General features: G+C 36.4%; 2 protein-coding genes across 4 annotated transcripts; one reads left to right on the top strand and one right to left on the bottom strand.

Annotated features, from left to right (window-relative positions):
* Window positions 1–413: 413 nt before the first annotated feature.
* On the top strand, window positions 414–12,384 carry LOC132037794 (uncharacterized). Of its 3 annotated transcripts, none has more exons than XM_059428415.1 (7): window positions 414–562; window positions 2,341–4,371; window positions 4,458–4,512; window positions 4,802–4,950; window positions 9,614–9,700; window positions 10,372–10,500; window positions 12,097–12,384. In XM_059428415.1, the coding sequence occupies exons 1-7, from the start codon at window positions 494–496 to the stop codon at window positions 12,193–12,195; spliced, it is 2,619 nt and encodes an 872-aa protein (XP_059284398.1). In that variant the 5' UTR covers window positions 414–493; the 3' UTR covers window positions 12,196–12,384. The 3 variants fall into 3 exon arrangements, 2 of the variants coding, with proteins under 2 accessions (XP_059284398.1, XP_059284399.1); XM_059428416.1 differs by lacking the exon at window positions 414–562 and adding an exon at window positions 1,690–1,774; XR_009409996.1 differs by lacking the exon at window positions 12,097–12,384 and having other exon boundaries at window positions 9,586–9,700.
* A 3,245-nt stretch (window positions 12,385–15,629) lies between these two features.
* LOC132037793 (SH3 domain-containing protein 2-like) lies at window positions 15,630–20,704 on the bottom strand. The gene is made up of 10 exons (XM_059428414.1): window positions 20,528–20,704; window positions 19,072–19,191; window positions 18,918–18,987; window positions 18,684–18,835; window positions 17,603–17,704; window positions 17,163–17,363; window positions 16,991–17,053; window positions 16,707–16,856; window positions 16,523–16,597; window positions 15,630–16,057 (listed from the first exon to the last, which is right to left on the bottom strand). Exons 1-10 carry the CDS (start codon window positions 20,585–20,587, stop codon window positions 15,941–15,943), a joined length of 1,110 nt encoding a protein of 369 aa, XP_059284397.1. The 5' UTR covers window positions 20,588–20,704; the 3' UTR covers window positions 15,630–15,940.
* Between the last annotated feature and the right edge of the window lie 4,756 nt (window positions 20,705–25,460).

Raw genomic sequence — 25,460 nt, 5'->3', positions numbered from 1 at the left:
ACGTTGCACAAATATTTTGAGATAATGATAAAAAACACAAATCAAAGTATCACATTTTTTTGAGTTTTCTACCCGAACTATCAAGTGTGAGAGTTTCCTACCTAAACTATTATCAACAAGTTAGCAGAACACACCTCAACTATCAGTTATTCACTTTTCCTACCTCATCATCGTTGAGATAGAAAAAGTGAACAACTGATAGTTGAGGTGTGTTTTGCTAATTAATTGGTAATAGTCATGTAGGAAACTCTCAACCTTGAAAGTTCAGATATGAAACTAAAAAAAAATAATACTTAAGGTGTAATTTTGACCCTTAACTCAATATATTTTTTTTATTTTTAAAAAAGACAGTAATTTAAGGGGAAAAAAACTCCGACACAAAGGAAAACCAAAAAAGCAAAAGAAAAAGGCGTGTAATATAGAAGAGTTTGTTTTATATAGAAAGAAAGCGGCGCGGCGAAGAGAGAAAGAGAGTATTTTTGCAGCAGCAGCCATGGGAGCTTTGGCTCCAGTTAGTCGTTGGATTCCTGAAGATGACCTCAACCTTAAAAACGCCATTGAGGTACTCACCCCAACCCCATTACTTTGTAATTCCTTTTTCTTCTTTTTATGCTTCTTTCCTTTTTCCTTTTCTCTCCATGAATTTATGCCTTGTATGTTTTGTTTCTTTTTTGGGTATGTAAGTAGAACTCAATGGATACAGATGATTTGTATAGTATATTTTAGGATTGAGGGGTTGTAGACTAGTAGTACTACTTGTTTAACCCTTTGTTTCTCTGTTTCTGGAGTTTATTAATTCTTGAAAAGCTGTTCTTGGGTTTGCTTACTCACCAACCCTTATCTTCTTCTGTTCATGCCTCTTTATGACTTATAAGGAAAATAAAGGCGCGTTACAACAACAACAAACCCAATGTAATCCCACAAGTGGGGTCTGGGGAGGATAGGATGAAGGCCGATGTTACCCCTACCTTTGTGTGGGGGAGAGAGGCTGTTTCCGATAGAATCTCGGCTCAAAAGAAAAGTACGTGACACAGAAATGTAATAAAGATAAGACAGTGAAATAGCATGATACAAAACAAAGGAAAATAAAGGTGCTTTACAAGATAATATTAGGTGGTACCTTGTAGAACTGAGTTTTGGATCTTTAAAGAGAGCTCATTTTTCTATTGGTTTTACTTCTCTTGTTAAGTTTATTGTGGTTGATTATGCTTTGTAGTTTTGAATATCTGGAACCTTTTGTTTTCCTTGAAGTACTTGTGCTTCAAGATTCTTGTGTTTTATTTGGACTCAAGACTGAGATTAGTGACATTTGTGCTGGGATAACGCATGAAAATTTTATGCATTTTTGGGTCTGAAGAAATTAGATTACTGTAATCAATAGAACTGGCACTTGGCATGGCCCATTACTTGACAGTAAAAACTAAAGGATATAACTTATTAGTGTCTAGTGCTGCTTATAGGACCGTTTGGCACATTGTTAAGCTTTTTTTGCCCCTTTAATAAGTCAAAAGTTTCATTACTAAACACCAAGTCAGTGTCAAAAGTATGTAAAAGTTGCTAATATTACTCAGCCAAGTCATCGATAGTCATCTATCAAGTTTGTCAGCTATATATATAGTGTTCTCTCACTGTTTCAAAAGCATTTGAAGATCCTTTTTATCCATTGTTAAGCTGATAGTCATCTATCAAGGTGCACCTCTGGGTCTTGCTGAATCAAGAACTGTAAACTGTTGGGTGGGGAAGAACTGGGGTTTCCAGGGAACTATCTATGGAGGTACTTATATTAGAGTAATGAAGAAATTGACTTAGTCATTCGTGAGTTGGAAAATAGACGCATAATATGTTAGTGGACAAGGAAGAAAGGATTTCCAATCTCAAGCGTAGTGAATCATCTGGTGGACAAACCTCTGATTGCTTCTCAAATTGTATAAACTAAGAGACAGATGGTTCTAATTAAATTGCATTATGAAGCCCATACTAGAAGTGATTAGAAAGATAAAGTGAGCTTGCTGTTTTGTTGATTTATAAAGCATACTTGGAGTTTTACGACATGTCAGCTGAAAAAAATCCCTTTTAGAGATTAGCTTTGGTAATTGGAGGAAGTGGACAATGATATACGCCTAAAATAAGCACCCAATTTCTTAGTTATAAATGTGTCCCCAGTTTTTCCTTTCTTCTTTTCTTTGTATCAATAATGTTTTTCCTCGAAGCGCAGTATAAATTTAAGTTGGTGGATCTACTTCCATCCTTGGACAATAATTGTAAAAAGAATGAGATAGCTGTGCTGTTTTACTTTTTATTGCCCTGGCTTTATAATATCATTTTCCCATCCTTCTCCAGGCCGGTGCTTCTTTGGAATCACTTGCAAAAGGTGCAGTTCAATTTTCCCAAAGATTTAGCGTTCAAGAATTGCAAGATCGATGGCATGCTCTCCTTTATGATACAGTTATTTCTGCTGAAGCATCAACGCTCATGATTGAATTAGATCGCTCTGCATCGACACCAAAATGTAATAGGTTTGAGAGTGCAAAGGAAAGTAAAAACTCTGTTCTGTTAAAGAGAAAAACTGAGAGCATCCGCTCATGTTATTATGCTATGCGTAAGAGGATCCGCAATGACCCATTTGACTCAATGGATATGAATTTTCTTGGTGGAGCTGGTAACAATGACGAACCTCAGTCTATGGATTGTGTATTTGTGGATTCGATAAGAGATACCTTTGGTGATCAACAATCAAATTTTGATGTAACACAAAATGGCATTTCTGTACATGAGCGTCATGATTCCATTTGTGCTAGTGATTGTGTAACTTCTTCTCCTGGTTTTTCGATTGGACTCCGCAATCACAACGGAGATGTTCCACTTAGCAGCTTTAATGTTACTGAGGACTTTCCTGATGCTCTTGAAGAAAGTGTTGCCCTTGCTGAGAATCAAAGCACTGTTGGGGAATTGGGTGAATTGAATGAATTGCCAGTTTGTGGTTTATTTGAAGCTGAGGATTTAGAACCTAATTTGCCTATGAGAGATCAATGTGATGACAATGTCATAAACTCTTCTGGATTTGAAAGCCAGGTGTTGAACTCATCAGTTCCAGATTGTGACTTGTCATTTCACGATCTTGATTATTCACCTACTCCACCTGAAATGCCAGATTGGAGTACAATTGGACATATTTCTGTTCCAGCTCTGCCTGATTTCGAGGAAGAGCATAATATACATAATACATTTGTAGTTCCTATTGATGACCATTCGAGTAAAATGGCTGCATCAGAATGCGGTGTTGTAAATTCAAACTCCAACTTGAGACACCACATGTCATGTAATGAACTGAAAAATTCAGTACCTAGTACCGATGACTACTTAGCTGAGTTGTCAGAATCTTTATTCAATTTTACAGATGAGGAAGAGCTATTATTCATTGATCCTGATGGAATTGAAACGATTGATAAGTCTTATTTTGATGGCTTAAGCTCACTTCTCTTGGATTGTCCTGATGGTGTGGGTGACATGTCTGACATAGGTGTATCGGAGGCTTCAAATGCTCCAGATGAACGGCTTACTATTCTTGATGATGCGTGTCCGGGAGAATCTGGTGATAAGAGTGTGTACCATTACAATGATAAGCCTCAAGTGTCCAGTTCAGACTTTCAAATGCTATCCTCTGCATTAACTGTCAATCCAGCTTTTCCTGAAATGCGTGGTGGAGTTATTTGTTGCACATTAAACACTGAGGACCCAGAAGTTCCTAGCAATGATGATGTTTTTCTTCCTGTTCTAATGCCGTCAACATCATTTCCGTCAATGACACATTGGAAATATGATGAGACTTATCATCCATTATCCTCGTCTGCCAAAGATTTGTCATATAATCAAAAAGCCTCCAGGAAAAAGGAACAAAATAGTCATTCAGAATACAGTAACTCTTATCAGATGAATGAACCCCCATCACAGGTAGAAAAGTTCAATCGTGATCACAAAGTTCAGCATGAGGTGCCCAATGACAATAGCCAACATGTGGTGCGGAGGAATCTGCCGACTTCTGATTGTCCAAGACCAGTCATTTCAGGAAATTTAAGTGCAGTAAATGTCTGTCAAGGAGATTTTAAAGAAAATATCGCAAAGGATGAACAGGATAAAAACCTCAGTCGGATTTACACTGAGGCCTCCATGTGCTTGGAGAAGAATGCAATTTGCACTAAGGAACATGACACTACTTCCATCCTTCAAAAGAATGAACCTATACTTGCTGAAACTGCCCTCATAAAAACAACAATCCCTGAAGCAAGTGCAAACAATACTTCTTCAGATTCGGAAGAGTTTCTTTATGAGAGTGATGAGGACATTCCCTACTTTTCTGATGTTGAAGCTGTGGTGAGATCTTCTTTTCTGGTATATGAACTTATACTACCTTCATAGGTATTTGTTGACTTTAACCGATTCCGTTCATCTTCCTACAGATCCTTGATATGGATTTGAGCCCTAATGGCCAGGATATGTGTTCTAGTAAGAGAGGTGGGTCCCAGTTTCATTATATTTATTGAATGTTTTACTTTTTACTTCAATGAATTTCAATGAGCAGCTGATCTAGTCTTTAATTATTTTGTTTCTACTGCACCATTTATTGTATTATGTTTGTAGTTGCCTTTCTACTCTCACTTTCTGCACTTTTTCTTTGGCAGATTTTTTTAAATCTTTTTGGTAGTTACTTTAGTAATAATTTTCAACCTCTGTTGGTTCATAGTCTCTTACTGTATGTCATCTGTTTTCTTTTCTTTGATTGGTCTTTTTATTTTATTTTCAGTCAAAGAGTATCAGCGTGAAGATTTTATTAGAACGATCATCAGGCTAGAGCAGGCTGATCATGCTTGTAAACAGAGAAAGATTGCTGCGCGTGGAGCATTTGCCGTTTTAATTGGCTGCTGCTCAAAGCATTTTATTAGAAAACCCGAGGTATGATAGACTTAACGCATTCGAAATCAATTATCGAGTACCTTATTAGACTATTAGTAAATGCTTGGCTGTTGAAACCTTCTTGTCAATGTACACTATCAACATATATTCATGAATGTGTTTTAATAGGCGGGAGAGTGAAGCGAGACATTTTATGTATTACAGGGGAGGTAGAGGCCCTGAGACGTGGGACATAGGTCCCATGAATTTTAATATTTCATATTCTTATCAATTGATAATATATTAAATATACAAAAAATAATTGTAACACATAACAACTGCACAATTCCCGAACCGCAAACATTACTCCCCGAGTCACTGCAAATAACAATAATTATCCAAGAAAAGGCTTTTTTGCTGTTTCATTTTATTATTCCAAGTTCCCCCATAGCTTTGTAGTCGTTGAATAAAGCAAACTAATTCAGTTTTGCCTACTTCCGCGTGTACTCTATGACGTTCCACCCATTTCACTTGCCTAAGCATAAGCATTATATTCTGAGTTCTCTCTTTCTTTCATCTCAACAATTTGAGATCACAATCCGAATGATTTTCCTCCTCTTCCGATTCACAACTCACCATCACAACCGATGTTCTCGGATGAAGTTGCAACATTGCTGTCCTTTGTTAAAGATCTCTTTTCTTAGGATTTATCACTTCTGGATGCAAAAGACTAAATGAATAAAGATAAGTTGCAATTTGGGAGAAAATTATGTTTTGATTAATGAAAAAATGAACATGACTAGTGCAAAATTTCATGCAAGCTTTTAGGCATCCCCTTTGCCGATGAGGCTCAAGTGTGCATGTATGCACACTCGTGAGGTTAGAGCACACGCCTTCATGTGACATGCGCTAACCACAACTGCCTCGATTTTTGCTTACTCACCTCGGATAGTGTCTCCGTGCACGATTTATATCACCTTTATATATCTATTACTTCTATTATGCCCTCTACTTGCTAAGCCGACATGGATTCCAACAGATTGTAGGTCTTTGGAGACAACTTCCGTCCTTGTGATTTTAGGTCTACCTCATCTCATCCCTTTTTAACACCTTCACTCACCATGGTTTCACAACTGCCAACCTGTGCATCACATCTTTGAAAACTGTTAGAATATTATAGCATGTTTGGCCAAGCTTCTAAAATCAGTTTATTTTGAAAAGTGCTTTTAAAAAAGTACTTTTGGTGAGAAGCATTTTGTGTTTGACTGATCAAATTGAAAAACACTTTTGAACAACAATTAGTGTTCGGTCAAGCTTTTAAAAAGTGTATTTTCTCAAAAGTGCTTTTCAAAAAAGTACTTTTGGAGAAAAACTACTTTTTTAGCTTCTGAAAAACAGCTTCTACTACTCCCTATAAGCAATTATTTTCCCCTAAAAGCTTGGCCAAACACCTCACTTTTTTAAAATAAGCACTTTTGGCCTCCCATAAGCTTGGCTAAACATGCTATTAATGTATATAGTGTCCTACATATAAAATAATTATTACGTACTGTGTAGAATATAAATATAAATATACTGTGTAGAATATAAATATAAATAAAGCTTAGTGGATCAATGTAGATATGCATAAACAACAACAACAAACCCAGTGTAATCCCACAAGTTGGGGTCTGGGGAGGGTAGGGTGCAGACCTTAGCCTTACCTTGAGAAAGTAAAAAGTTTGTTTTCGATAGATCTTCGGCTCAAAGAAAGCGGAAACAGGAGTAAAAACAATCATAAACAACAACAAGATAATACAACAACCAAGGCTAAAGAAACAACAGGTAGTAATAGAAATCTAAGAATACAAAAATACAAGAATAATACTAATACCCCGGGAATGGAAAAGAAATAAGCCCGACTACCTACTAACCTTCTATCCTAATTCTCTACCTCCACACCCTCGGTGAACTGAAGTTGTGCCATGTCTTGCCTAATCACCTCACCCCAATACTTCTTAGGTCTACCTCTATCCCTTCTCAAGCCCACTACGGCCAACCACGCAGTTCCCCTTACCGGGGCATCTGCACATGTCCTCTTCACATGCTTGTACCATCTCAACCTCACTTCCTGCATCTTATCCATAGGGACCACTCCCACCTTGGCCCAAAAATCCTCATTCCTAATCTTATCTCTCTTGGCATGCCCACACATCCATCTCAGCATTCTCATCTCTACTACTCTCATCTTCTGGACATGGGAGTCCTTGACTGGCTAACATTCCGTTCCATATAACATAGTCGGTCTAACCACCACTCTGTAGAACTTATCTTTAAGTCTTGGCCGCACATTTTTATCACACAAAACACCGGATGTGAGCCTCCATTTCATCCACCCCGTCCCAATATGATGTGCGACATCCTCGTCAATCTCCCCATTATCTTGGATTACCGACCCAGATACTTGAAACTTCCTCTCTTGGGGATGACCTGAGTATAAGGCCTACATCTTAATAATAATTCCAATGTTTTCATTTGACTATGATAGTTTAAAAAGGTGTAATGGGGGTTAGGATTACGAGTGGATTATATACCTTTTCGAAGTGCAATCGACATACAAGGTTACTGTACTCCCCCTGAGCAACAAAATCAGGTGGTTACTCCATATAAACTTCATCGTCATGGTCATCGTGGGAGTAAAACATTCTTAATATCTAATAGATAAAGAGGCCAATTACGGAATGGATAGAAAAGACGGACAAATGCTATTTTATCCACGGGAGAGAGTATCATTGCAAGCCTAACGCATACCCCTTGGCAACAAGGCGAGCCTTAAGTCGATCAACTTTACCGTTCGGACCAACTCTGACTTCATAAACCCAACGACAACCAACAACAGATTTACTTGAAGGAAGAGAATAAGCTCCCAATTACCACTCGTATGTAAAGCAGACATCTCGTCAATCATAGCCTATTCCCATCCTGGATGAGAAAGTGCTTCACTTGTACACTTAGGGACTAAGGACGAGAACAGAGGACAAAGATGATACAAAGGCATAACGGGGCGATGCAATTCTCACGTCTTGCTAGTTAATTAAACGGATGCCCTCTTCTTCTATGTAAAATCTGATTCCTTAGTAAGTATTGTTATAGTACTCTCTTCCCCCTTGTGTCTGTGGGAGCATATGTTCTGTTCATAAATTAGTCCTTCGTGCTCTAAAATGTGTGTTTCTCGGTTATTCTCTGGTTCAAAAGGGGTATTGTTGCTTCTCACCAAATCTTCATCAGTATCATGTCAGTCGATGTCACAGTTTTTGAATCTCGACCTTACGTTACATCTTCTGATAATCCTGATATCTGAGGTCTTACCTAAACCGACCTTTGAGGAATCTATGATTACTTATGCATATCCAACCACAGTACCACCACTCCCGACTTATCATCGTCATCCGCATCCAGCATCAGACTCAGATGATTCACAGCCTACATCGAACCCTGCACCTACTGCAAGCTTGTCTCCTCCTAGTCAACCGATTGCACTTCGAAAAGGTATACAATCCACTTGTAATACTAGCCCCCAATATATCTTTTTAACTTAAACTGCATGTTTTGTTGTTGAATAGTAATTTGATAGTCTCTAAACTTGATTGATTTACTCTTGCTATGCACACACTTAATTACAATATACTAGCCCCCAATAGACCTTTTTAACTTAAACTGCGTGTTTTGTTGTTGAATCGTAATTTGATGTAGTCTCTAAACTTGATTGATTTACTCTTGCTATGCACACACTTAATTACAATATTTTTCAATTCCCCTGTTCATAGTTATTATTTGTGTTTTATATTTATTTTTTGCCACAAGAAAGTAAATAAATGAATAGATAAATTTTTCTAGATATATATGTATTTTCTTTCTGCAATATTTTTTATTGTAACTTATTTACTCTTGCATTTTTTCAAAACTGTTTTGAAAAACGATTCCCTTTTTTCCTAAGCCGAGGGTCTGTTGGAAACAGCCTCTCTACCCCACAAAGGTAGGGGTAAGGTCTGTGTACACCCCATCCTCCCCAGACCCCACTTGTGGGACCTCACTGTGTATGTTGTTGTATGTATGTAGTATGTTCACTTCATTTTGATGTTTTTCTTAAGCACGTCTTTTAAAGATGTTTGCTCTTAAAGACCTTTTTAGGATTTAGCTTCTAGATATACTTTTCTTCCCAAGTCCCTCCCCCTCATCCCCCCAAATTAGAAAGAAAAAAAGGGGATAAAGAAGAGGTTAGGGAAAAATGCCCAACTGAAATGTGAAGACATGGCGGGGAATCAGCCTAATCAAAAAAACTTCAGAGAGCTACATTGTGCGTGGCTTCTGAATGATTGTCCTTAATGTAGGTATGTTCATTTTGCCAAGTAGACTTCCTCTTTTCTCTGCTTGATAACTATATGGAAACCGAACAAATGAGAGGAAATCAGGAAATAGTGAGCTATATTTTCTGTTGCAAGATGTCCATACTCGAAGTATGGTTTACTCCTAGTTTAATGTTGCAATTTTTATTGCTATGTCAAAGGTTGAAGGCAAAAGCTGGAAACGCTGAATCAGTGACTCAAATATTTAAGAGTATTTATGAGGTTGCCAAAAGTGTTAAATAGCTGTTACAGTCTAGCTTCCAATTTTTGTTTTTGCATTGCCTTCCGTTGAGCTTCAAAGGTTTTACAGAAATTCAAACATGGATTTATGGGTTCAGGTGCTGCTGGGAAGAGCATCTGAAGATGTTAAAGTTGACATCGACTTGGGCAGAGAAGGTCGTAATAATAAAATTTCTAGGCGACAGGTACGTTCAGCTTGGACTCAGCTGTATTAATCAATGGTCCCTTTTAGTTATTCGTTTAGTTTTATATTTCTGAGTTGGTTTCATTTGCCTAGCATATAATGAAATAGTTGATCGAACAATTGACCTTGATTTTTTTTTTATTTTTTTTTTGTGAATTTGAAGTCCCTCAAGTATCAACATATTCTAATTTTAGTCCTTGTGATTTTTGGTGAAATGCATTTAACCTTCAATTAATTGATTAGTGCACTTTTGAATTTTGATCCCTCTGAATATGACGCTTCAGAAATTTTAATGAATTATAACCATTTAATTATCAATATTGTATGCTAAATTTTCATTGTTACTCCATATTTGAAGGTAATATAGTTCTAGTGATAGTGTAAAAGTCACATATTTCCCTATGTAGAGGGTCCGGAATACACATTTTAGTTAATTAAAGATTAAATATGCTTAGTCAAATATTTTGTTACCATCTCAAAAAAAAATAAAAAAATATGCTTAGTCAAATATTTCAAGGAACAAAATCAAAATTTACCAATACCTGGAGGACCAAAAATGCAACTATCTCTATTTTTAAATCCTAGAAACAATTTGCACTCTTGTATGCCTGAAAATGTGATGTACAGTTATGTGTCCATGGACTGACGCAATTATATGAATTACTTGATTAGGCAATTATAAAGATGGACATGCATGGACTATTCCATTTGCGGAACGTTGGAAAATATCCAATTCATGTGAATGGCAAAGAAGTACTTCGGAAACAGAGTCTAACCCTGACTTCTGGTTCCTTCATTGAGGTATGCTTCTTATATGACACAAAATTGCTTATTCTTACCTCATTGATGAGTTACCTATCTTATTAGCTTGTTCTTTAATTTAGCTTATCACATGAGTCATGACCTAGTTAATCGCTATATTTATCATTTTATGAGAGACTCATTTCCAGTTTGGGACTAGCAGGTGACGACTGAGTTACCTAAACTCAAGCCTAGATAATCATTCTTTTTTGATCAAGTATATCAAGCCTAGGTAATCGTCTGGTGGTTATTATTGAAACCGGGATGATCGCTTTAGAACCGTTTAGTCACCCTTATCCTTTTCTTGTTTCAAACAGCTACGGTTCAGGCCTCTGTAATATTGAATTTATGGGCGGGCATCTGGAGCTGTTTGAGCTTTTGCTATTTCAAGTGAAAATTACTTCGTTGGAAAAGAAAACTTTCCAATCAATGAAAGTTTTATGTTGAATATGTTGGCGTGGTTAGAAGCTAATTATGGTTCTGACTTCTGATTTTGAACAATTTGCTGATGGTCTACCAGAAACACGTCTCTACCTCCCAAGGTAGGGGTAAGGTCTGTATACACTCCACCCTCCCCAGCCCCCACTTCGTGGGGTTTCACTGGGTATGTTGTTGATTTTGAACAATCTGCTAAATCACCTGTGCCACTCAATTCAAAGGCAAGTGCGTGCAAGTTGACTTTCATAATTCTATTTTGCATAAAATTAGTGCGGTAAGTCCATACCATAATAGAATAATCATTTGTGAATATAGACCTTACCTTTTCGGCAATGAACCACTCCAGGTTGAGTGACAGGCAGAATGGATGAAAATTTGGCATATCAGAATCTAATGCGTGTAGTGAGCATGATAGTTCATAAGATTGTGTCTTGTATATATCTGGTCTATACAGAATGAATTTCTGATGCTCCGTATTTAATATTTATATTTGGTATGCACATTATGTAAACTTAATGCATATATTGGAGTGCAAATTATTCTTTATAACAAGATTATACTGTATGAGATTTGCTACATACATAGAGAGAAATGAAAAGGAGTCTCCTCTTCTTTTTAATGTGATAAGTAGAGAGAAATGCAAAGAAGTAAAGCTATTGTGTACGATACTGGAACATGTGGACCAACAACAATATCCCACTCAAATTTTCTAACGAGGCCTGTGATAATTCAGCCAATGCTTGCATAAAAACCTGTTGTTTGGCAAAACTAGAGAGGGATAACCTATTGGAAAGGACCTTCCACCTCCAACCATGAGGTTGGGGGTTCGAGACTTCGAGTCACCACATGGGGAAGCGGGAAAAGCCATTGCTTGGTTTTGGGTCGGGGGGGCAAGAAAAAAGCCCGTGGAAGTTAATGTTGAGCTTATTAACTGAACAAGCTGAAAACAGAAGTAGAAGCTTTTTTGACAAAATGGCATTATGCATGCTGAATAATGTTATCTTTTCATGCAAGGGTCTTTTTTTGGTTGCTGGGTTGGGGTGTGGGGTGTGTGGGGGGGGGGGGTAGATTATTTTAGCAGAGATGTTTCTTGTTTTTTTAATCTGCAATGTCCATCAGGATATCTCTAATGTTTTGATCCTACCGCTGAAATTGCAGGTAAGGGAACTTACATTCACATTTGAGATTAATCAAAGTCAAGTAAAAACGTATGTGGAGATCCTGAAGGACAGCCAAAGTCAGGGTATCAAAGCTTGAACAGTTCTTGACGAGTCTTGAGGAAGTGCTGTCTTTTATAAATTGCACTTTCTGGATACTTTGTAATATATTTATTCCCCCTCTTTTCTCTCATTCTTTTTCCCAGTCCCACATCCACCCCCCCCTCCTCTTTCTCTCTCTCTCCAGAATCGTTCTATTCATTGTATGGTAGTCTGAGAATTTTCAAGAGTTTCCAGTTTTCACAAGATAGAGTCATTGCAACTTATATGAAGTAAGAAAGGGAATTAAGTGATGAATCGATTAAATTATGGGAGTTTTTATGGGTCGTCCTCTAGATTTGCCTGTATCTTTCAGCTTATAAAGGTGGGGGACGCTCCTTATATGACACGCGCGAGGCATAAGGCTCATGGATTTTTTAATTTTTACTATTTTATAGAGTAATTAATATAGTAGAATATATATTAAAAAAGATAAATTTGCGTAGAAATTTCAAGAAAATATAAATAAGTGGAAGTGTATATGGCACTGATTAATCTTAAAGTTCTACTAAGAATCAACAATTGACTCTTACTAATTAGAATTGTTCATCCAAAAAATTAACTGGACGTTGGAAAAAATTGAGTTAAAATTTAACATCTTAACTTCAAAGAGCAAAACAAAACTTGAAAAAAAGAAGCAAAGAAGTTACATACAATCATAATAGAAGTTGTGATGACGGATGATGATACATTTTACTTTGTAGTTATCAAACTGATTAGTTTCCTCTTTACCCTGTAGAAGATGAAGAGAGAGAATAGAAATGAGAGGCTAAAAATAAAATAGATTGACTTTTAAGTATTAAATAACAAGCTGGTTTTTGTTATTAAATTAAAAATTTGTTTAATAATCTTAATTCTGATTTGGAGAGATTTTCTGGACTTGCGCCGCAAGATAAAAACTCACGTAATGCCTAGACGTACGCTTAGAACTAAGTCCCAAGATACTTTCGTCCCCTAGATTCCTCGGTGTATTTTTGATATGCTCGGCCTTGAGACTAGACCCATGATTCATCCCAAAAAAGCCTTCAACTTGTAGCTCAATTATTGTTAAGCTTAGTTTCAGTAGATGAATACTATCAGCTTGATAGCTCTGTTTTTTAATAAACCCAAGATAAAGACAGTTCAGAGTTGATAAATTACTGTTAATAGGACTACTAAAAAGTGCTTTTTCCATTCATTTGCACAAACGAACCACCTATATTAAAGTATAGTCGATATGAAAATGGTGAAATAATGCACGCAAAAGAGCGCACAAAGTGAGTGACCACATGCTACCATACAGGAGACCTAAATCCCAATTGAAGATTCATATTCATCTTCATTTTTATAAGTTTACAGTTAACATCATCTTCCCCCTCCCCCCCCCCCCACCCCCACCAATATGACAAGGGGTCATAGAACTCAAAACGATGTTGGGTCGTTACACATCTCTCCATTCTTGAGGTTTTTATGAATTTTCTACACTGATGACATTACGATTTCATATTACGACTTAGTGACTCTCTTCAAATGCTTAATCATTGTTTCTTAATAATGGAATTGGTTTATGTATGTAGCTGGTGCTTACCGAGTTGGGGTGTAGGTGTCATCATGATTTAGGTAAATTGTGTTGTGACAGGCATATACCAAATTATCAAATTGAGATAAGAAAAAATCGGTATTCGATATGATATTCGTTTAAACTTTTAAATAGTTAATATTCGGCACCAAATTCAATAACGAAATACATATATCGTATCGAAATACATATTTACATACACGATACACATATTTTAGATTATAACATAAAATAAAATGCCTAAAACCTTACTTTCTTTATCATTAGTGCAATCCTCATGTCACTGATTGGTAAATACAAGATGGAATATTGTGATAGTGAGAAATTAAATTAAAACTTTGAATTATCTTTAATTTTTCTTTTTTCTCAATGTAAAAGTTCTGATCCAATTTAAATATTTACTACCCCTTTAATTCAAATTTGGTTTTCCATTATTTTCACATTTCTATATTTATTTTAGAACTGATGGTAGTCCAGTTTAAAAGTACATTTTTTGTTCGGAGTGCCCTTCAAATGCCTTTGGTCTTTAATTTTTGCCCCTCAAATGGGTGATCTTTAATTTTTGTCTCTCTCGCTTAATACCATGAGGTTTGGGGTTCGAACCCCGGCAAGTAAAAAAAAATAAAAAAATAGACAATTTCGCAAGGCAGAATTTTGTAGCAAAGTTAGGCTTTGAGGCATAGTTTTGCTTCAGGCATGCCAAAACTCGTAGAGTTTGCCTCAAAACTCTACCTGAGTTTGACTTAAACTCTGCCTGATTAGGTAAAGTTTGACTGTAAACTCTACCGGATCAGGTAAAGTTTGACTGTGAAGGTAGCAAAATTCTGCCTGAGGCAGAGTTTTGTAGGCAAATCACTGCCAAGGGAATGCAAACTCTACATTGCAATTTTTTTTAAAAAAAATGACTGAGCGGGGGTTCGAACCTGAAACCAAAGAATTCTAATGAAGGTCAAAGATTAAAGACCACCAATTTAATAGATAAAAATTAAAGACCACCCCAAAATAAGGGCATTCCTGCAATTGCATGCCTTTTCACTCTCTCAATCTCTGGAAAATTAAAAGCCCCCAAAGGACTTTCTTTGATCTATTAGTGTTTTGTTCAAGAATTGATTTTACCTCTTAAAGACAAAAAAGAAAGTCATGATTCCCTAATCACATTGAATAAATCAAAGTTATCGAACTGAACAAACCGAAAACAAAAGAGAATGCAAAACCATACCAAATTTAATTAGGTTGGCATTGATATACTGTTTTAATAAAATCTAAGCACGAAACTAGAATGTCTAAAACTCGCACCATATCGACCGAACACCCTAGTTCAACATATCAGGCCCACTTCCACTTCACTCAAGAGATCAAAAACTAATTTGTTGCAAGTAGAAACAGATATAAGAGTATAAGTTAAAACGTAGCACTCCATAAACTAAAGAGTGTACGGTTTTACAAGTTTCAAATTGAATTATTATTGACTTTAACACTTCTATAATACGGGCTAGATGGTATCTGTATTTTGATAGTCATTGGGAAGTTTATTTGCAGTTCTGAATTAGTTTGACAATTCTGCTTAGACAACAAGAGTGAATTTCAGAGCATGTTAATAAACCTTAAAGTAATGCTCCTTTACAGTGCTCTGTCCAGAAAATTGCTGCTCCATCATAGGCATTTCACAGTAGACCACAAACTGCAGTTCAACCTCAGAACTACTATGTAAAGTCACACTATGGAGGACTAACAGAGAAATGGTTTGAAACATGAAAGTGCATTAATGCTTGCCATATAATTTATCTAAGAAGAAACGGTTGTGGCACCCAAGGGTATGGCCCAGTGGTCAATAAGGTGGAAAGAATACCATGGGAGACCAACATTCAATTCTCAACAGAGAAACAATACGAAGTGATTTCTTCTAATCTGCCCTAAGATTAGCAAAAAAAAGATCCGTGATCCGCATTCTGCTGCAGAAAAGAAAGACATATTGTAGGCAAATAGACGGAAGCCCAAATTGAAAGAAGAAGAAAGCCAAAACAAGCATTCTTTACTGCAAGAATCTGATTACACCATTACAAATGCAAACACAAAGGCACTAGCGACAGTCAGATGCACAGGAGATTCTGCACTTTGCATGGAACCGACAATGCCAACCACAACTGCATACAGTCATAATGCCAAATTTGCAGTCGGCATACAGTGTTCAGAAAACTTCAGCTACCTTGGTTGCAAGAATACGTTCTCGTCTTTCTACATACCCAAATGGGAACCAACCTGCTTTGCCCTTGCACTCACCTTCAGCCCAACCATTGTTCGACACCTTTGGGGAAACAAACGAACCGATGTTAGCAACTAGTAAGCTGATTAATATACGAAGAAGGAACAGAATTAGAAAAGAGGAAATCTCGAACAATCAGTGATCACACTGCCAAAGATGTGCATCCCTTCAGAATAAATGACAAGAGAGTAACAAAAGTGGCATTGATAAAGAGAGAGCTGTTTAAGTAATCCCTTCCAAACCTCTAAAACGCATTATAACTGGATCCTTCAAGAATCTAACAGAAGACTTTCCCGGAAATCGATACTCAAAAGCTGTATGCTAGTACTAGACTACCATGATTATTATTACCAGTTGAAGAAAGCATGCAGCTAATGCTAGTACTCTATTCCACATGTAGTATCTAGTGATTCATTGTCAACCAGATACTCATGGGGAGGGGTTGGAATGTTTTGGGAGTAGGATATTCTTAACGTACTGTGACAACAAACAAAAGGTAAAGCTTACTTTTCGAACAACTACATAGTCACCAATCAATAATGTGAGCTCTACATCTGACTCAGCTTCATATGGGTGTACGACCTGCAGTAAGAGATGAACGAATAAAATGAAAAGCTATAAAGTAAAAGCTCAAGGACAGTAATCCATCACGATTCATCTTAAAAGAAGTGAGAGGCAATATAACCATCACCTCTGCCAAGAAATATGTGGTCCCATCTATGGATCCATCATATGACTGAAAAGGAAGCCCATTAACTTCAGCATAAGCTGGGGGAGGCGGCATCGAATTATCTGTGGCTGAACTAGGAGATGCTTCAATTCTTTGACGCTCTGACATCATCTATGCACTCAAAGAGTTTACATCAATCCCCATCACTTATAAGTAATAAACCAGCCAAGAGACATACGTAAAAACTACTAAAATATATCTACTCTTCATATCAAGCAAAAGATTTTGATACAGAAGGAGTGTACCTCTGCCTCAAGCTGATCAAATATCTGCAGAACTCGCTGATGATAATGGCTCTGTGCCTCAACCTTGAATAAGAAATAAATGAAGGGGCTTTCACATGGAGATTTCTGAGCGATAAGGATTGGAAAAAACAATAACTCTGAACTGCAGTAGAAAAGAGAAACAGACTACTACCATGGCTATGAGCCGTTGGAGTGTTAACCTCTGTTGTTGAGCCTCAACAGCAGCCATGGCAGCAGAAGCTTCTTTGCCCAAGGTAGCCATGTTTGACTTTAGGTCCCTAAGTTTTGCTTCAGCAACTTCCAGCTTTGATACACTTTCAGGATTACCATTGGATTCCCTCACTTTAGCCTGGCGTCTGGAAACTTCGATAGCCTGACTTGTCCCAAAGAAGTTTGGGATAAGTACAGAACTTCAACATATAATGCAAGTAACTTATTGATGCATGAATAGTTATCAAATAATAAATGACTATCGGCAATAGTCTAGAAAATCAATCAAACAGTGAACCACGCCTCAGTCCCAAATGACAGGAAAAATTAGCAAGGAAGATAACAATTGGCGACAACAGAGGAGGGACTTCAAATGAAGACATTTCCCTTCTTCAATGTTACCTGAGCTTCAGCTTCCTGTCTCACTCTATCATAATGTTGAGCAAGATGTCGAGCATCCTCCAATGGAGCTCCCACAACCATTGCTCTTAAAGGCTCAGCAACCTGAAGTTTGAAACTTCTTATCAAGAAAAATTCCATTCTTAGCTTAACATTTCATGAATGAATGAACTACAAAGAGAGATCTAAGTCATCTTATTTGAAAGCTCTTTGTGGCACCGCTCGCTTAGTAACAAGTGAATCTAGCTATTGCAAAATTTGGATAAATTACGATAAAAACTCATCTCATTCAGATATCAAATCCAGGACATCTGGAAAATGAAATGCAGGTTACAATGAAACAGCTATAGTGATATTATGGCAACGAAAAGCTAATAATAATAATAATACGACATTCATTATATCAAGCAAATAGAAAAGGATGAAAAACATAAATGATTTTCTATAAAAATTCACAACATATTTCTCATCAACCATAAACTAACCTACTTAATAAAAATTAGCAGGATAATGTTTTGACCTTTATGAGTTTTAGATATTGTAAGCAAATTTAGCTAAGCTTGGTTGGTGATTCGTTAGATAGCTCTACTGCACTTTTTCAGGCACAGGTTGCTGAACATAACCACTGAAAATGTCATCACTATTGCGCTTACTTATACCAACCACCTTCATTTTCATAGTAAAAATAACAGTATAGGTTGACATTATTTTTTTAAGTAACAGTATAGATTGACATGAGCTGCATCTGAAAAGAAATTGGAGACCAGGAAGCCATGAATGCAGATTAACTGAATTCTCTGTTGTATACTCTAATATTCACTATCTAGCATTACTTCTAAGACAAATAAAGCAAAAAGGAAAACAGAAGATGTCTTACTTAGATATGAACTAAATAAGTTTTACGCATAATATCAACTAATAAAAATATCATTGACTCCACAATTTAGCAAAGTAACCTTCAAATCACAGCTTACTGCCACATAAACCTCCCATTCCTTCGCACAGATGACAAAATTTAATGAAACACAGCATGATAATGAAGAAGGCACAACAGAGTTTATGGTCACAGATATTTTTTCCAAACCTGCGTCCCGAGGGCCTTTAGTAGATCCTCACGTTCCTTCTCAATTTCACCTTGAGCCCTACTGTAACATAATGCTGCTTTAGATAACGTACTTCCACTTGTACATGTATTTTCAGCCCCATATTTTCGGCTATCATCTGACAACCTAGTACCTAAAAATAGAATGTATAACATCAGTGAAAAATAAGTCTTAGAGATTACATATATATGTAAGAAGAAATATCAGTGACTGACCAATTTCAATTTGCTTAGAGCCACTGATGATGTAGCCTTCAACACCTCGGACGATATCTCTTTGGAAGTGCTAGTTGATAAAACAGTATAAAGAGGTCAAGTAAAACAAGGTATCCATAAAAGACATTCTAAAATGGGGGGAGTGTCGTCAAACCTTGCCGGCACGAGTAGAAATGTAGAGCTTCTCAAGTTTTTGATGTTGCTGCAACTCTACTTCATCAGTAACACTATTATCTGTGCTACCTAGTCCGCTAGAAAATTGTTTGAAGACAGCCTAGCATAAAAATAGCAAAGAATCAACAAAGACCACACAGTTTATACTATGTTGCACATATATTCAATTAAAATCATTGTGATCTACATCCCAATCTTTTGTTACATGTTAAATATTCACTCTGCAGAAACTGCAAAAATCATACCTTCAAGTATGAGTTAGAGAAAAAGAAAACACACAATAGAGCGAGGATTTAGGAGTGAATAATCTTAGCATATTTGATTCACTAAAGATGGATAGCCACTACCAAACCCATCTTTTGTGAATCGAATATGCCATGAGCCTATCTAAGGGTGTGTTTGGTATGAAGCAGTGGCGGAGCCAGGAATCATATTAAGGAGTGTCAAAAAATATAGATATGTCGCAACGCAAGTTTGAACATGCGACCTTAGGGACTTTTGCCAACCCCTTAACCGCTGCGCTAAGCCTTCAACTTGTGTTAAGGGGTGTCAATACTAGTATACATACCTATAAAACCAAAATTTCACCTATCTCTACAATGTAATTTTCCGGTAAAAGGGTGTTGCTTGACACTCCTCGGGCAAGCGTAGCTTCGCCCCTGGTATGAAGGAAAATGTTTTATTGGAAAAGTTTTCATGGAAAACAAGTGGAATTGTAACTTATTTTCTAATGTCTGGTAAGTATGTAAAAATATATTATGCCAAGAGAATTTATATGTAATCTACCAAAACATTAAGGGGGTTGGGAGTGGAGGTTCGGGGGTGGGATGGTCAAGGGGTGGGGGTTGGGCCAGTGGGGAGGAGACAATGAACTGTTATGGAACTTGTTTTCCTAGAGATAATATTTTCCAAAATATTTTGACCAACCAAACGTTGAAAAATTAGAAAACATCTTCTGGAAATTGTTTCCTCCATACCAAGCACACCCTAAAGCATCATTTGAACCCCACAGAAAGAAGAGATGTTTTTACCAAAATAAACAAAATAGAACACAAGATCCAGTAAACAAAAGTGAAGAGCCAAAACTAACTATCCTTCCTAGTCACAAACGAAAAGAAGAGCAGCTTCAAAGACACACTCCTCTATCCCAAATTCTTAAGTTGGTGATGTTTACAATCATTCATAATTAATCTTAACTACTAGTACTACATAATATTGGTGATTTCCAATGTTTCCATATAGGTTTTAAGTATCAAATATTATATTTTATAACATTTAAAAAAAAAAAAAAACTTAAAAGGAAGAGTCTACTTAAAATGCAATTTATAATTGTCAGAAAAGAAAAAGAAGAGGAGAGAGAGAGAGAGAGAGTTAAGAATAGAATTAGGGTTGATTTCTTCTTGAGTATAGAGATGGATGGGAAGAGGAAAGGTTACCTGTTGTTGTTTGGCAACTTGTTCTCTCAGCTTTGTAGCTTGTTTTCTTATTGCTTCCATTGAGTTGAGTGAGAGTGCTTTCAACTTTCTGTTTCAAAAATATGTGTCCAAACAAACTCTGTTTTTGTTTCCACTTTTGTTTGAAACTCGTTGGATTTCGGAACTTGCCTCAGTTTGACTTGTTACCTTTTTGCCCATTGTTTCTTTGTCCTTTTCCTTTTTAAAATCCAACCAAATTTCAAATTTACGGGTGGATTTTTAAGATATTTACTCCATGATAATGAGTCGTTTGGATTAGCTGAAAAAAAATGTCTTTTAAGCCTAAGTGCTGAAAGTTATTTTATAAATAAGCAGTTATGTGTTTGGATAAAAGTGTTTAAAGGGTTTTTAGAAGTAAAGGTAGTATTGAAATTAACAGAAAATATAAGGGATAAAAGGGTAAAGTTGTTGGTCAAATCAAAATGGCTTTTAAGGCAAAAAAAAAAAGTTGAGGTTGACCAACTTCTTGGCTTTGACTTTTTTTAAACACTTTTTAACTTAATTTAAGTTGTTTTTTATTTTTGTCAAACACTCAAATAAGTTAAAAATGGCTTATAAGCTGATTTGACCAACTTATAAGCCTATCCAAATGAGCTCAATGTCGTGAAATCTCATATGTGGAATATTAAACTGCATGACAGTGACTATTTTTAATTGGCGAAATAGATAAATGACCCCTTAAAATATGTCCGAATTTTCATTTAGACACTTTAATTAAGAGTTTGAACTATAGAACACCTAATGTTAAGGAATAATATGTCTACTGAACACATTTTGATGAGATGGCATAGAAGGTTTTGTTATTAATCTGTATTGCAAAAATACTTTGAAACAGTAACTTAGAAAAAAAAATTCCTAAAACGGAAAACAGGAAAAACAGAAAATAGAAACTAAACTGGATACTGAAAAAAATCAGAAAACAATATAGGAATGAAATCGAGCCCACTAAATGCACAGTGCGTCCTTAAGGAAATTATTCTCCTCAAGTACCCGAGGTTCCCAGGATAGAACGATTTTACTCACCAGAGTATCGGTACCTAAAACGCCGGGGAACAGCGAACCACTCGAAGGCAGTATATCACACGAGAATTTTTAGTGCAAGAAAAAAGAGAGAAGATCAGAAATTTTGTAAGGAAAAAACTAAGGACTAGCCAGATTTATACAGCCATTGATCAGGTTTAGTGAAAAGGTGCAACTCAAAAGTTGCAACTTTTCAGAAATGGAGGATTAATTAATTCCGCGAAAACTTAAATATTTAAATAATTTAGCTAAAATTAAAAGGAAAAACGCTCAGATTTTGGAAACTTATTAATGATTAAATAATTAAACATTAAATAAATTTGGTAGACCGAATCCGAATCCGAGCCAAGCGACGACGACGGCACGAGGGGAGGTCCTCTTCTCAACTCTTTATGAGCTAGAAGATGTGCTTCTCTATATAAGCACAAGAACTTTCCTTTCTACTACCAATGTGGTAGAAATGCTTCATCCAAAAAGAAATAAAGGACCAATTCAAAATTTTCATTTTCCTCCATATTTTTCCCTCTATTTTCCATTCACCAACACTTAGAAATCCAAGAATCCCCCATATGAATGGGGAATGGCTATAAGTTAAGGAATGCACGGACAAATGTGTGATTTACAAGTAAAGATTAATTGCATCTGGATAAGTAGGTTTCCCTTTCTATAGTGAACTTATATCGGATATACTCGATCAATCGGTAGATGTGATATCCTTGGACCGTCGAATTTTGTTGTATACCTAGACAATATAAGTCACACAATTAACCATCAACCATCTATGATTCTGATGGTTGTGTTCTTTTCGGCCATGGACCGCCTGGTTTCATGAGTGTATAGAGAATGGGGTTTTTCTATCATTCTCTTTAAAGCGGCTTACACTTCACCCTCACATAGGTGATTCCTAAAACGTGTCATCACGTAGATACACTATTTGGTTATACCTGCCAAACTTAGAAACCATTAAAAAACTTAAGACTTATTAACTTTTAGAAAGCCTTAATGTTTTATCCTTGTTTCTGAACATTGTCTCCATCAAGAAAATGGATTGAGTTATTTGACATTATCGAACCGTCATTCATAACTTTATTTGATCTCTTTGAACCTAGCTTTTGGGATCTCCAGTCTGCTAGGTAGAGTTACCGCCATGATGACTTGTCCTAAGCCCTAAACCCATTCCTTTCGATGATCTTTCAACTACCTCTCTAGTTAGGCCTTTTGTGAGTGAATCCGACACGTTATCTCTTGACTTTACATAGTCAATAGTGATAACTCCACTAGAGAGTAGTTGTCTAATGGTATTGTGTCTCCGTCATATGTGATGAGATTTCCCATTATACATAACGCTCCCTGCCCTACCTATTACTGCTTGACTATCATAATGTATGCATATAGGTGCCAAAGGTTTGAGCCAGAATGGAATATCTTCCAAAAAATTCCGGAGCCATTCAACTTCTTCACCGGCCTTATCTAAATCTATAAATTCAGATTTCATTATAGAGCGGGCGATACATGTTTGTTTGGATGATTTCCAGGACACTGCTCCATCTTCAATGCTAAACACATATCCACTTGTGGATTTAACTTCAGATGATCCGGTGGTCCAATTTGCAACACTATATCCCTCAATTACAACAGGATATTTATTATAATGCAAAGCATAGTCTTGGGTGTGTTTTAAATATCCCAAAACTCGTTTCATTGCCATCCAGTGAGTTTGATTGAGATTACTTGTGAACCGACTCAGTTTACTAGTAGCACATGCTATATCTGGTCGCGTACGATTCATGATATACATCAAACTTCCCAACACTCTTGCATAGTCCAGTTATGAGTCACTTTCACCTTCATTCTTTTGAAGTGCATAACTCACATCAATTGGAGTCTTGGCAATATTGAAATCCAAATACTTGAACTCGTCAAGTACTCTTTCGATATAATGAGACTGTGATAATGCTAGACCTTGTGGAATTTTATGAATTCTGATTCCTAAGATCAAATTAGCAACTCCGGAGTCTTTCATGTCAAATTTGCTAGCAAGCATACGCTTAGTAGCATTTACGTCGGCAATATCTCTACTCATTATCAACATGTCATCAATATATAAACAAACAATGACTGCATGATTTGGAGTGTTTTTAATGTAAACACATTTGTCGCACTCATTGATCTTGAATCCATTTGCCAACATTGTTTGGTCAAATTTTGCATGTCATTGTTTGGGTGCTTGTTTAAGTCCATAAAGTGACTTAACAAGTTTGCACACTTTCCTTTCTTTGCAGGAACCACCAAACCCTCAAGTTGTTCCATGTAAATTTCTTCCTCCAACTCTCCATTTAAGAAAGCTGTCTTGACCACCATTTGATGGATTTCAAGTCCATACACGGCCGCCAATGCCACTAACACCTGAATAGATGCTATCCTCATTACCGGCAAGTATGTGTCAAAGTAATCAAGGCCTTTCTTTTGTCTATAACCTTTGACAACAAGTATTGCCTTACATTTGTCAATAGTGCCATCAGCTTTCATTTTCCTTTTAAAGATCCATTTCGAACCTAAAGGTTTATTTCCAGGAGGAAGATCAATCAATTCCCATGTATGGTTGTTCAAGATTGATTCAATCTCACTATTGACTGCCTTTTTCTAAAATCTTTGAATCAGAAGAAGACATAGCTGACATAGCTGCTTTAAATGTTTGAGTCTCATTTTCAAGCAAGAGTGTCACAAAATCTAGTCCAAAAGAAGTAGATGTCCTTTGACGTTTGCTACGCCTTGGATCCTCTTCACTTGAAATATTTTCCTTTGGTTCTTCCCGTGATCATTTAGATCTATCACTTGACGACTCACATTCAGTTTTATACGGATAAATGTTTTCAAAGAATTCAGCATTATCTGATTCAATTACCGTATTAACATGAATTTCGGGATTGTCGGATTTGTGAACCGAAAACCGACATGCTTTATTGTTTGTAGCATATCCAATAAAAACACAATCTACCGTTTTTTATCCTATTTTGACCTTTTTGGATGTAGGAACTTGTACCTTTGCTAAACACCCCTACACTTTGAAATATTTCAAGTTGGGTATTCTTCCTTTTCATTTTTCATATGGAATAGATTGTGTTTTGCTGTGGGCACTCTGTTGAGTATTCTGTTAGCTATAAGGATAGCTTCCCCCACAAGCTCTGCGGTAAACCGAAACTTATTAATAAAGCATTCATCATTTCCTTTAATGTTCGATTTTTTCTTTCTGCAATTTCATTGGATTGTGGTGTGTAGGGGGCAGTAGTTTGATGGATAATTCCATATTCTGAACATATCTCTGCAAAAGGAGATTCGTATTCTCCACCCCTGTCAGTTCTAATCATTTTTATCTTTTTATTCAATTGATTTTCCACTTCATTCTTGTATTGCTTAATGCCTCAATTGCTTCATCCTTACTATTTAGCAAATAAACATAACAATATCGAGTGCAATCGTCAATAAATGTTATGAAATATTTTTTCCCACCACGAGATGGTATTGACTTCATATCGCAAATGTCAATATGGATTAAGTCTAAAGGATTTGAATTCCTTTCAACAAACATATAAGGATGCTTAACAAACTTAGATTCAACACATATTTGACATTTTGATTTATTACACTTGAATTTAGGCAATACTTCTAAATTAATCAATTTTCGCAAGGTTTTGTAATTGACATGTCCTAAATGAACATGCCATAAATCATTTGACTCCAATAAATAAGATGAAGCAGAATTTTTATTACTACTATTGTAACGACCCTTCCGGTCGTTATGGGAAATTAGGACTCCATTGGGAATTCCGAGGCCGCAGGTGGATTCGTAAGGCGTCTTTTTGTATGTGTGCAT

This window comes from Lycium ferocissimum, chromosome 11 (genome assembly GCF_029784015.1).
Source record: "Lycium ferocissimum isolate CSIRO_LF1 chromosome 11, AGI_CSIRO_Lferr_CH_V1, whole genome shotgun sequence".
Classification (NCBI taxonomy): Eukaryota; Viridiplantae; Streptophyta; class Magnoliopsida; order Solanales; family Solanaceae; genus Lycium; species Lycium ferocissimum.
The sequence above is the reverse complement of the archived record's forward strand: the minus strand, read 5'-3'. Positions and strand labels throughout refer to the sequence as shown.

Excerpts from the sequence above, each read along its gene's own strand:
- LOC132037793 (XM_059428414.1), bottom strand. The coding sequence starts at position 20,587 with ATGGAAGCAATAAGAAAACAAGCTACAAAGCTGAGAGAACAAGTTGCC. Across the intron at positions 18,836-18,917 it reads CTCTAAGCAAATTGAAATTG|GTACTAGGTTGTCAGATGAT; the intron begins GTCAGTCACTGA and ends TTCTATTTTTAG. Across the intron at positions 16,058-16,522 it reads ACTATGTAGTTGTTCGAAAA|GTGTCGAACAATGGTTGGGC; the intron begins GTAAGCTTTACC and ends GTTTCCCCAAAG.
- LOC132037794 (XM_059428415.1), top strand. The coding sequence starts at position 494 with ATGGGAGCTTTGGCTCCAGTTAGTCGTTGGATTCCTGAAGATGACCTC. Across the intron at positions 4,513-4,801 it reads TATGTGTTCTAGTAAGAGAG|TCAAAGAGTATCAGCGTGAA; the intron begins GTGGGTCCCAGT and ends TTTTATTTTCAG. Across the intron at positions 10,501-12,096 it reads CTTCTGGTTCCTTCATTGAG|GTAAGGGAACTTACATTCAC; the intron begins GTATGCTTCTTA and ends CTGAAATTGCAG.